Source organism: Notothenia rossii (assembly GCF_949606895.1).
Source record: "Notothenia rossii genome assembly, chromosome: 2".
Classification (NCBI taxonomy): Eukaryota; Metazoa; Chordata; class Actinopteri; order Perciformes; family Nototheniidae; genus Notothenia; species Notothenia rossii.
This window is the reverse complement of record NC_136904.1, coordinates 84719483-84733311: the sequence shown is the minus strand read 5'-3', so window position 1 is coordinate 84733311 and position 13829 is coordinate 84719483. Positions and strand designations below refer to the sequence as shown.

General features: G+C 40.3%; 1 protein-coding gene across 1 annotated transcript in view; it reads left to right on the top strand.

The window, feature by feature from the left end:
- dachd (dachshund d) overlaps positions 1–1814 on the top strand; it is a 118091-nt gene extending 116277 nt beyond the window's left edge. The window contains exon 15 of the mRNA XM_079666386.1: positions 241–1814. Within this exon, the coding sequence (XP_079522512.1) occupies positions 241–278 (38 nt within the window). The 3' untranslated portion in view covers positions 279–1814. The remainder of the gene's footprint in view (positions 1–240) is intronic.
- The last annotated feature ends 12015 nt before the right edge of the window (positions 1815–13829 follow it).

The window sequence follows — 13829 nt, the reverse complement described above, 5'->3', positions numbered from 1 at the left end:
TTGTTTTTATTTGCAGTGAAGTAATGGACTCTGCATGATATTTAATCATATTAGTCATGGTTGCTAACTTAATCTTATCCGTAAATCGGTTTCTGAATCCATAGTAACACCGCTGAAAGTGAAAGACTAGAGGGCAGCATTTTGAAGTTTCATCAACAATCACTTCCTGAATTGTGCATGTGCGTCAGCAGGAAGTTAGCTGTTGGCTAATCCTTGGCTCCTGTGTGTCCTCTGTTGCAGATGGAAGACTGTTCCTGAAAACCACAGTGATGTACTGATAAGGCCGTGAAGAGCTGGAGGAGAAATACACTCAAAAAAATCTGAAAAAACACGAAAAAAAGAAAACCCATGAAGATTCTCAAGAGCCCTTATCCAGGCTGATTTAGTGGAGGGAAGGAGTCAAGCTGCTTGTAGAAGTTGAATGGAAATTGTGTTCACCCAAATGCTGAAGGAGGTTGTGTCTGAATGTAGAATAAGAATTTCTCACAGAGGCCAACATTAAGTAGTTTGATAGAAGAGGTGTTGACATAGCGGTTGGCCTACGTGAAGGATAAACACATATATCGAGCACAGTAAAAACGTACCCATGGTACACTGTTGGTAATAACTCGTAAATTCACAGCACTGAAGATTTTTATACTGTATCTCAGCCAGCGAGAAAGCTTCAAAAAAGAGATTGGACTGAAGTTTTGTTTTTTGTATTTCAAATTGAATTTTTCTGAGAAGCTAAAAATGACACGTGGAGATGAAAAAAAAAATGTGAATCTATCCATGTGATCAAAAAAAGAGAAGATTGATTTCCATGTTTTCTAAATTAGATGACAATACAATCAAGTTTCCTTTTTACCATTGTTGTATATACAAGATCTGAGGATAATGATAGGAGAACTCACTCTATCGAACCCCAGCGGATTGATAAGGTATGTGTATATAACGTTAAGAGGTATTGTGTATGCAGTAGAGCTAGTAGGCAAACAATACCACCATTTATATAAACCTACAGTTTGTTTTGTTCTATTTCTGAGCCATCATTCTTTCCTATAGCTGCCATTTTGGTGAGAAAGCATGCAGGCATGTAAATGTTTGTCCTGGAATTATGATATTTAATAAATCCTATATTGTGCTGAACAAATCTTAGGGTTGACTCACTCCAGCCCAGATGATTTTGAAAAACATAACTATCAGACATTTCACTTTCAAAATGAAGACTTTTGCTGTCAATAGTACTGTAATCTTTGTAACAGAGGTAATATTTCTTGGAATTTACTGTACATTTTTTGTCATGAGACACACTCAAAAACAACGCCTCTCGATGCTTTTCTAAAAAAAAATATCAAGACGAATGATCGCGTGTCAGCTTGTGAAACAATCAGTCATGACACAACTCTACGGACTGAATGCCATTTGATAACATTGCTCAAATCGCTGTTGAACGTACACACTTTTCCTTTCCTTTCTAGAGTGTTTCATGATATCCTGATGAGAAAAAAAAACATAAGTTATAATTTTCCTGTTACTTTCCCTGAACACTTTTGAATTGTTGGTGCTGAAACACCTGTGTATATTCTCTAGACATAATAAGCTGATGTCAGTCCTTTAACTGCAGAACAGTTTAGACCTTATGTGTTACAATCAGGAGCGGAGGAGTGTCCCATGTTCACGATGTGTTTGTTCTTTTTGTTCTCAATGGAGTGTCTAGGTCTGTTGTCACTGATAACTTATATAGCTTCTCGAATCATCTCTTCATTGTACTTCAAATTCAAATAAAGTTAACATGTTGATGATAAACCACATGTGAGTTAATGTTGCCTGAACACACCTCTGTCGAACTTCTGCTCACAAGGCTGAGGGTTTTTGAGAGACACACACTGAACATTTGAAATTCCAGATACAGCTTTTAATACATTTCAATATTCTGAACTGTAAGCAGGTGTTGTGAGCAGCTCTTTTTTATTTTTGAAATATTGTGTTTTTGGCATATTTAGCCCTAACTCATTCCATGTATTATGTATAGCCTAAAAAACATTGCAGGTAAACTGTAGAAAACAAATGAGCATATTGTTCTTCACTTTCAAAAAAAATGTGTATGGGTATCAAAGGATTGGAATATATTGTGTAACCTTTCCTTTTCCCTGAGTGGCTGCGTGTGTGTGTAACCTTTGACTTGCATGTGTGAGTGTGTTTTCAAGAAAAAAAAACTGCATAGGCTAATCCTATATAAATTATGTAAATGAGGGTGTGACCGAGCTCACTGTAAATAAATTATTTCTTGTGTACTTTGAAGTGTATGACACTAATTCACAATATATCACCATAAAATAAACAGCAGTCCTTTAAGCAGTTGTACATGCTGTAAGGTCATGCATCATATTATTCTCTTTATATAACGTTGAAGCTTCCAGGGAGTTGTTAAGACATTTCCAAGCTGTTCTGTTAACGCTGAATACGTCAAATGATTCTGTTTTGAAAATGTGACATTGTCAGTTTTTGTGGCACTTCCGACATTTCTCCTTGTGTGTTTTTAATTATAATCTGAGCTGACTGGTCTTGAGTGACATTATTTGTTTTGCTCTCGGGACACGACGGTTATCCACAGGGATCATTTCAGAACAGCTGTAACAGGGACGGCTCTTAAAACGCATAAGAAAACACCAAATCGACATTGAGAGACAAATTTCTCTAGTAAGCAATTCTGAGTGAAATGTGTTGACACAGCAGGCTTGGCCCATTCCCATTCTGCATGCTTTTTAAGGCATGGCCGTAACACAGCCACAGAGATGAATAATTAACTGATTGCTGCATAATTCAATGCTGCATTGTAAAAACTCAAGACCTGATATATTTCAAGCTTTTCCTCTTTTTATTAAAAATGAGGTTAAAGTTTCAATCAACCTTGAAAGAACAATATGACACCCAATGGGCAATCAATCATGAACCCATGCTTCTTGTTGAGTCCAGCCGCACGCTGACTGTCGCAGCTTCTCAGGAAACTTAAGCTCACTACGTCCACTTCATCCGTTTAATGACTCAATCGTTCCCTCTTTTTGCTGCAGTGAGAGATTCGCTCCTCTCGCCTCCAATGAGCCTGTGAGACGTGTGCAGCTATTACTCAGATATTCTGTTTATTTCTCTATTTGATGCTTTCTTCCCCCCATGCACCGGCATCTGAGAGAGGAGGCCCTGCAGCTACATGTTTCATATCACTGCACATTTTGTAATAAATTCAATTCGGTACAAATATGACCATGAGGCACGAAGACTTTAAATACCAAATGTGCATTATAGCTGTGTTGTTACATTTTCCTTCAGTGTAGTGTGGAAAACACAGTGCTGATTGTACATTCAAAGCCGTGTGAGCCGTGTGCTTTATTTCCTCGGCTTGACGCGGAGATGTGCTCATGAAGACATCATCCAGACGTGATTATTCCGCATGACCCTTCCTCTTATTTCACTGTTGGTTTGCCTAACATCACATTGCACATTGTTGATTTGTGTTTGCTTGACCAGCTGAGGAAACATCCTGACACTGTCGACAGATTTATTTTTTTAAAGGATAACAAAAGTTACCCAGGAGAGATGAAGTTATATTCGTACTTCAGCATCCCCCTCCCTGTTGTAATTCTTTGCTCATCTTCACAACCAGGAGATGGCCATTTAGTGAAAGCAGTGATATTGCATGTCTCTTGATAACTGAGTGGTGCCCCGAGCCTGAGGAGAGACATTAGGAAGGTGCAGGCTGATCGTCTGAAAGATAGGACTAATGTCACCTAATCAGATAGACCATTATGTATTAGTGAAACTACAAAACAGTTTTATCTGACAAGGGCCAGGCCACATTACCTAAATTAACATTTTGCAAGCGTGAACATGGAAGACCACAGAGGCGAGGGCTAGGACTGCGGCCTGCGCTTAGACATTCGGCAGTAATTATTAATTTATGATTGTCTCTGGTCTTAATGAAAATGAAAGCCAGGAAAGAGAACAGGGAGGGATAATGTGGCGTGAAATTGAGTTTCATTTGTACAGGGTCCACCTTTTAACTCTGCGCTTCTTAGGCGGAAATGGAGCCGAGCGCTTCCCTCGCTCTCTAGAGAATTTATTTCAGTTTTCTTTTTCCTTTTTTTTTATCATGCTGTCTCTCCTTTCAGTCTTTCAGTCCAAGCGTGTTCATATCCTCTCATCCTTTTGTGATGTGTGGGGCCAACACGCCCTTTAACATCTCCATTACTCTCATAAGGCCTTTTCAAAATGACACACAGCTCTTTGATGTCTGATAACTATGTCAACAAGTTTCTTGAATGGAAATGTCTCCGCACATTGCTTCTTTAATGTCAACAAGGCTAGCGCAGAAAGGTCTCGGACCAGGTTGCGATGAGAGGGGCCCCAAAGAGAGCTACAGTACAGTGATTTACACAAGAGTGTGTGAAGAATGAGGCCCTGTTGATATATAATGGCTTGTGAATCGCTATTTTAAGGCTTACACTTGTGATATAGGCCTACTGAAGTGATGATGTTAGCTGCGAGAATGATGGAGGATAAAATGGGTTTATCCACAAACATACACAGAAATGATGGTTATAAGGTTATGTTTATAATATTTTGTAATTATTTAGGCTAACTGAACAATAATCCCAAATGTGTTTTACTCTTTTCGCTGTTTAACAGGCAAGTAGCTTTTTATTGCACCTATTTTTGGTTAGTGGGTAGCCGAGGAAGAGCTTGTCAAGTCCACGTTGTCCAACTTGTAGCCTAATGACTGTCGGACACTTTTTTATTTTACTGCCATTCTGTACAATCAATTAAAAAAGTACTTTTTAGCCACTTGGGTGAAGCAATTAAAGCTGAAATCACAACACTCACATACCGTTTTTTCCCATCCCTATCAAGCATTTGAATATAACACATCCGACAGACATGAAGCAACATTAGCATTTTTGCTTCTGGCTATCTAAGAAAATGTCCACTGATATTTTCTTTTGGAGCCGTACTTCATCCAATTTATAATTGTACTTCCACTCAGTTAAATCCTTTTATGTTTTCTCAACTAAGGATTTTGTTTCAAAATATGTTCAAATGTGAATATTTGTAGAGGTGCTCAAACACAGATAATCTGTTTGGACTAGAGTATAAAATGAAAGTACACATAGGCGAGCACATGCGCATTAAACAAGAGAAGAAGAAGACCTATAGTCATCCCGGCGGTTAGCTCGTTCTCTTGCACTGGACAGAAGCTGGTTATAGAGAGGCGACGTCTCTCCCTTTCCGGTGGACCTCCATCGGACCTTATTTCGGAAAAATTATGTATTGAAGTCAATGGCGAGAGAAAAGTTATCTTTCGATCCCGTTTGAATTGTGCCACGAATATGATGTTTGTCAATCTTAAAAAATAATTTCTGTGTCAAAAAAGTCAAAGTTTGTTGTAAAACTGTTGAAAGACTATGAAAAATATGCAACTAGAAAGACTACAAATCCCAGAGTTGCGTAAGTGATGTCATAATTGTTTTCCTCCACTAAATATAAGAGATAGCTAAGATAAGATAACTTTAACAAGATGCCTGTGTGCTTTGTACCAGGTTGTAATCATACCAGCAATGGGTCTTGCTCGTGCTTTCGCTTCCCATCTGATCAGAGGACCAGAAATGGCTGGATCAAGTTAGCTACCTAGCGAGTAGCAAGCATGTTAGTTAGCATTACAGCCTTGGCCTTATCATTTTTATTAGCCTTAACATGAAGTAACATTAGGTAACCCAAGATGTTAAACAGTAAGAGTAGTAGTCATATTTCGTGAACCCTTTCAAGAGTACTGTCACACTGGTGTGATTATTATATAATACACCGTTTAAGCCCGGATGCCCCCAGGGAGACATGCTAACGCTAACGCTACATTAGCATCGGCGATCTTTTCTACTTCATGCTATCTGCACAAATGGTCAACATTGAACCAGAGCTCTCAAGTCTCACACACGCATTTCATTCCATTCAAACGCTCACACGCCACACCTTGTATTTCTCACGCAGAGATTTCTTTCCAGGGTACCGGCCACCAAGTTGTGCCGCAATTTTGTAAACAAACTTATGGAGGCTTCATACTCCACTAGCACCCCCCCCCCCGTTGACATTCGCGGTACAGAGGGCTTCATGGGAACTTTGAGGGGAGCCAGAAGTTGGAGTACCAAACACCGCTGCCAAAATCTCACTCTGTTCAAAACTTGAGAACCCTGTTGGACATTAAAAAGATCAGGCAGTTCAGGGAGAATCGAAGGAATGCAGGCAGGCAGCTTTGCATGACATTCTTCTGGATGTGTTTCATTGTGGTGATAGTGAGGGTGGTCAATCCCTTTTTTGGCAAGACAGTAGTGACGGCGATCTTGGTGACGCGTGTTGTTGTGCGAGACCAGAGATGTAGGTAATTGAGCGGTTTCACACAAAAAGGTTTTACGGCAAAACTTTTTTTTTTTTACTTGCAAAATGATCTTTTAAATTGACAAACATAGGTCTATGAGTAATTCGTGGCACAATTCAAATGGGATCGAAAGATAACTTTTCTCTCGCCATTAACCTCTCGGAAGTGACGTAGGTGTTATTCTCATGACATCTTCCGCTGATTCAATTCTGGTAAGTTAAAAATAACAATAACATGATTTTGCTGTAGCCTACTTTTCTTTCCATGAGATATTGTGTGTCTCTATGTTGACTGTTTTTCAGGCAGATGATATCTGTAATTTGAAAAACTTGACCTTCACTAGCTTGGTTTACACTTGGTAACATTAGCATACATTATATCAATTGTGGTAAATGTTTTAATACATGTAAACTTGTTTTATCTGTGGTTTATTTTACAGCGGAACTTTTTTTTTTAGCAGAGCTAACGTGTTAAGCATGCTAACGTTAGCTCAGCTGTGTTGCTAACGTTAGCTCAGTTGTGACTTGTTAATGGTTAAATCTGTCTAGAACCAAACCATTGTCCAATATTATCTTTGCTCCGTTTTTGGACCTCACCTCTATGGTCCTCATCAGCTCCTGATGGAAATATCTGTCTTTTTAGCTGCTTGAGGTTAAGCTGTTTGGATGCTAAGTTGGTAGTGAACAATGTGTTTTTCTATCTTCTTTGCTAAAAGCCTGTTGTTGCAAACTGATAAGAAAGGTTGGAAATAACCAAAAGAGTAAACTTGCATTTCGTAAAACCCAAACATGATACTCATACGATCCATTGATATTATAAATGTATTTATTATTGCCACTTTAAGTTGTTCCTACCCTCCATACCTCAGAATAAATACATTTGTATAAAATGACTGTGTCATCACAGTGAATATCAATAAAGAGAGTTGATACACTACATGAATGCCAAATACAAAGAGTACACATTTTCAATAACTTACATTACTCTCACAATAGTCTTGTTGTCATTTTTCTAAATTAGCTTCCACCGCAAACCCACTTTGTCACGATACATCAATACAATATTAGACTTTGAAGACGCTCCAAATCTGAAGTGGCGTCTGTAAGCTTTCACACAATTACTCACAGCACGAAATATCCAAATCACCAGGGTTGGTTATATTAAGTCAATTACATTTTTACAATTGTGAGAGAGGGATGGTTAATTTAGTTTGACCCAAGAGCCCCCGACACTCCCCCAGATAGCAGATGGATGAGACGAGTGACCACAGGCGTGAGGGAGTGTGTGTCTGAGTGTGTGTGAGCCCACTGGATTAGTCTTCATTTGGTGCCTCTGTCATAAGGGAGGGGAAGACTGAACACTGCGTGGCAAAGCAAAGAAAACACACAGGGTCAGTCGAACACACACAAACACAAGCGCGCGCTATTAACCTCCCCCCAGCTCATCAACTTTATTTTGCAATCTTCCCTCAGAACCATTAGAATACCCTGAAGAAATGACTTTCCAATTAAAGGGGATCTTGAAGAAGAGAGTTTTTTCTCCTCTGCTTTTTTTTTTATCTCCAGCTCCTGGAGTTCTTTATTCCAATAATTTAAATTGGAATTGATTTTTCAATTTACCCGCTGACTGCTACGGACACAGAGTGCAGGGCCAAATAGAGCTACGTTCCCAGAATGTTTGTCATGACAGCATGCTACATGTAAATGTGCACAGGCCGACTAAATACTAATATATTTCCTCCTGTGAGAACCATCAGGAAGGGAAACAAATGTAGGTCTTAAGGCATCAGGTATTTTTCTCTCACTTATGTGTGGTGTGGAAATGCAAATCTGATTTCCCTTCAACGTGTCAACACTAATTAGCTAAGAGAACCATTTTATTGTCTTTTTAAAACAAACAAACACCACATTTAGAAGTGATAATCTTAGCAGTTTGTTTATTAGATTTGTAGATTTAGTTTTTATGAGGTTTCATCACTCAGGCAAAGCTTTACTATTACAGAGGATTTCCCACATGTTCTCAGAGCAGAAGGAAACAGTAGTCCTTCCCAGACAGGGAGCAAGGGCCTCACATGTTTAAGTTTGACAAACTATGCCTATGAACTACGCAACAACAGCAGTTCCAGCTGCGTTGTAATGAGCATTTATTGTGTCTCCACTGCAGCGAGCGCTTTGCAGAGCCTGCTTCAAAGCCAAGCAGCTTCTACTCGAGCTGTTTTACAGATGCGTCTAGAAATCCGAGGCCGTTCTTCTGTGGACGAATGGTTCTGTCTTTTGCTCCTGACAGCTGCGCAGGCTTGTTGTTCGCTCTCTCCTGAGTTGTTTTAATAAAGTTGTGCTGCAGGAGTAGTGAGAGAAGATTAATGGACGCACAGGAAGTGTGGCAGTTGTGAGAGGATGCAGGACAGAGCGGGCCAGCAGCCATCTGTTCCCTCTCCTTTACAGCTCTCTTAATGGAGAAACAAACCAAACAACATGGATCTGAGCCCTGCAGACACACACACACACACACACACACACACACACACACACACACACACACACACACACACACACACACACACACACACACACACACACACACACACACACACACACACACACACACCCGCACCTCAGTCGCACACAGCTAAACACAAAACATCACTTTATGTGACAGAGATGAGAGCTAGGCTTTTGTCATTGTATTCCCCCTTGTAGTGTGTGTGTGTGTGTGTGTGTGTGTGTGTGTGTGTGTGTGTGTGTGTGTGTGTGTGTGTGTGTGTGTGTGTGTGTGTGTGTGTGTGTGTGTGTGTGTGTGTGTGTGTGTGTGTGTGTGTGTGTGTGTGTGTGTGTGTGTGTGTGTGTGTGTGTGTGTGTGTGTGTGTGTGTGTGTGTGTGTGTGCGCCTGTGTGCTTTTTTCCCCTACCTTTCAGCGAAATAAAGTTGGGTGTGAGCCACGTCTGTGAGATTTAGATGAAAGACAGCCTGGATGGAACGTGATTAAGAGATATGTTCTTGAGGCAAAACAGGACTTGGCATTTGCTGAGACAAAACCTAATCAAATTAAAGCAAAACACGGCCATCGTTGTGGAGTGTGTGCTCTGCTTGTGTCACGTTTGAAATGAAACACTGTAAAATAGATATGGGCTTGTGTCTGCGCAGCACCACCACCGACACAGTGGTTTTATTCAGATAACACACAGGCACTGACTAATGACGGTCGTGCCCAGTGATGCCTAAAGCACTTTATAGAGCTGTCTGGGTTGTAAAAAATGTTTACTGTGATGGAGCTGAATGGCTCACTGAAAGAGTATTATTGTTTACAAGTTATTGTTTTAGATTAATTCACTCAGCAGAATTGTTAAATTCTCCATCCAACAGGCATGGCCGCCTCCAGTTCGCTCTTCTGTCAGTAAGTATTTGCCGTTCCTCCTCCAGCGAGTTCCCACTCTTTACTGGTGCTCCGCATTTATTATTAGCCTATAATGAAATCTATAGTCGGACTGTTTCTCATTCTGTTTGTTTTGAATGAGCACAGACCATGTCACGTTAAATGACAACATGCATCGTCTCCCTCTTTCTCCCAGTGAAGACATCTGTATGACATGATGAAGTTTCCTCTCTGAGTATCAATCCTGTAATTGAGCTCAGGGAGAGGAGACGTGATGTGCACACAGAGGAAGTGAAAGGCCTCTCTCGCTCTGCACTCCTTCTCTCCCTCCTTCCCTCTCTCTCTCTCTCACACACAAACACACACCACAGGTTCACACTGTGTCCTCCCAGGCACACACACACACACACACACACACACACACACACACACACACACACACACACACACACACACACACACACACACACACACACACACACACACACACACACACACACACACCGCTTCCTCTCTACCTGCTTTTACATTCAATTTGTCTGTCGGCTCTCTTTAGATGCACATCAGCTGAAGTGAGTGCATTAGCATTAGCCCTCGTAATATCAATCCCTGTTCGGGGCACAATGGCCCAGGCCTCGGCGGAGAAGAGTCTTGTAATGGTGTCTTCACAAGCTTTTCACAACGCTGCATCCTGACTGAGACAGCGTCCTGGAGCTACAATGTCTTAACTCGTGTCTCTTTATCCATCCCGTAATGTTGCTTTCCTATTCTGCTCTTACGATACCATGGATCATGAGGAAACTGAAGTGAGACCGGATTAAATATTAACACAATCTGACACAGTCCCCACCGGAGCTCCTATTCCACTTCACATGATACAATTAAAAACATTCCCACATGCATTGAACGGAACACTTGTCAAGAACATGCTTCTTTCTACAGACTTAAAATAAATCGTATACTAATCTATGGAGAACCTGACAAGGAGGAGGCCAAGGTTTCCATGCAGGCACTTAGCTGAGTAGAGAGTTGGAAAAAAAACAGAGAGAGATGAGGGCCTTACATTATTTATACGTGCTAATGGTGGCTGTCTGTGTGTGAATCAGCAACAGAACAATCTGCTAAAATAGACACACAGCTGTAATCAAGGCCAAACATTTCCTCTTCTTCTGTTCTCTGCTAACGGCAGGGTCAATTGGAGTCAGTTTAGCAGCATTTGAAACTCTTGCAGTAGATTATCTCCTTTTAATGGAGACTAAAGACAATCCAGGAGTAGATTGCCATTGCCAAAGGAAAAGATTACTGCAGAGCCATCATGTGTACAGAATGAAATTGAATACCTCACACCGTTCCTACTGTTCAAGTTTTCGTTGTGCGGTGATAAGGACAATAGCTCATGTGCTTAACCTAGTTTTGTCCGCGAAAGGAATCCATTAGTCTTATTGCGCCGCCCTTAAGCTCAGCATCACAGGGGGGAACCCACTGTTGCACCGCTACATCCACACACATGTGCCTCTCATTTCCTATGGCAGTCTAGAAGTATCCTTCTACATCCTATTGTAAAGTTTACCAGGGGAGAGGTTCAGTGTATTAAAGTGCCCTGAGAGAAACGCTAAATGATGTAAACGCAGGCAGCTGCTTGCTGCTAATGCCGTACAGTAGACGAGGAGGCCCAGGCGAGGCTGTGGATGTGTACAGTATCTATATAACGTTATGGGCTCTCTTTCATGTCCTCTCGCTCTCTAATGGAAACAATATGAAGACTAATGATATAGTAAAAGTGAACGTTCCAGTGCTTCAAAACCAAACTGCAACATATTCTGTTTTGTCAAAAACAACAACACAGCAAGTAAACAGTACGTGCTAAATGAGATCATATGCAGATATTATGATGGCTTTGAACCATTTCTGATATGTTATAAATAGGCTTCTAAAACATTTTTTCTCTGACGCACCCCCACAGGCCTTTACTCTAACTCCATTAGCACTATCAATCATGTTAAAGAAATGTTCGTTTTAATTGCTTTGAAGTTGGATTTTAATTAAGACTATTAATTCTATAACATGATATTTTTATAATGATTTAACTAATAACATTTTCCTTTTAATGTTTAGGTTGGTTTGGTCTAGATTGAATTTGTTGTACCAGAACTTGTGGTGGCATCAGTTGGACATTTCAACAAATTATCCAATACTTTAACAAACTATTACATTGTTTGCGCCTAATATTTTAACCACTTTTAGATGTTATTCCACCCATGTATCCATTCACTTGAGCTAACCTTTACGACTTTGTTTGCTAACAAGGTTTCGAGTACTGTCGGTAGAAAATCGTGTGCTGTTCAGGTACAATATTACCTGCATTCCCATTCTTTCAAAACAGTATTTACACATAGCTCCTGGCAAAGTGCAGAATTACCCCTGGTGAAGGCAGTTCACTGATGTACCATATTTCTTTTTTTATATTCACAGGGGTCATTTGTCCGAAATCTGTTTCAACATTCAAAATGGCATTGAACAAAAACAAACTTGTAAGACACAAACTCTTGTGCAACACTTTTTAATTGTAACAAAGATAAGTAATTCAACCAAGCACTCTAAAGAAAAACAAATACAGCAACACTGTCTCTGATCATCATTTGATGGTGTGCTGACACGCAAACTCTATTAAGCTGTCTTCAAATATGCAAAAATGATATGATTTTACAATGATTACATATTCACTTCCCCAGCTGGCTGGCTCCAAGCGTCTCCATTTGTCATCGACTATTGTGTCCAATTATATGATTAGCTTTGAACACTCCAGCACTTCGAGAGCTCTCGTGTGTTCTGCCGCGCAGAGTGATTCACAAACAAAGTCATTACAACATGTATTCACACATATCAAATAACAAAACAGATGGCCACTGCGCTCGCCGCCTGATTTGTTTTCCACACGAGTGGTAGAAGAAAAAAAAAGTATATTGTGCGAGCTGTGTTTAATGCTGACTGTTTTTATTCCCAAAGAAGAGCAGCTGGCTGTCGCGCTGTTAGATCAGCTCCTATGAAAGACAATCTTGTTTTCATTAATTTCTCTACAACAAAGGCACTTGTTGGGAAGATTTAGAATTACAGCGGGTAAAGCTTCCGGATAATTCATCACAGGGACTTGACAGGAAACTTAATTGTTTTAAATGCCAGTTGCTGTGAGCAGCGTGACTGGTTTTCCTTTGATGTCTAACAGGTGGGACAGATAGACGACCCTCTGATGTTTCATTTGACCTTTGACCTCTTGGTTATAAATTCACTTGTAGTCCGCCGGCCAATAAACCTATCATCATGTGATGAACTGCAGTTCCCAGAATTCCATGTGAGATGGAAATCTTGTAACCTGCCTCCTCTTGTTAAGCACAGTGTAAATCTAGTCCATCTTTATCCCACTGTACAAACCAACCGAGCACCACATGGACTCTTGAGTGTATTTTTTTCGCTTACCACCGTATTATATTTACTTACCTAAATTAAACGGGGCTTGAAAAAGAAAACACAATCTCAATTTGACAGTATATCACAATGTATTTAGTTTGTTGGCAATCGATCAGCAATACACTACTATGCTAAGGTACATGTGGTCACACCGCAGGACGCCCAGACTGTCTAATTGTATGAGACACTACATAGTTACTCAGCCACACTGACTCACTGTCTAATCCAGTTAGGGGTGTGTTGGTGTGACACACACACTAACTAGATTATTCTAACAATTGGCAACCCCAAATCAATGATTTGCTGTTTGTGCAGGACACCTATCAAACCATCTTGCTCAAGATGAGTGTTTCCTTCATTTCAATTATACAGTCTTTCCATAGAGACAGAACCGTCACACATTTAGTACCTTTTTAAATCCTCACTTTTCCGTCCTTTTAGGTATACATCGTGGACACAATGCATGTTCTACATCGTTTTGCTTACAGCAGAGACCTGACATAAAGACTCTATATGCAGAAAATATGTTCTGTTTTTAAGGTTAAGGTTGCTTTAAATCTGCTAAATAGCCTAGCTGACATCTCGTGAG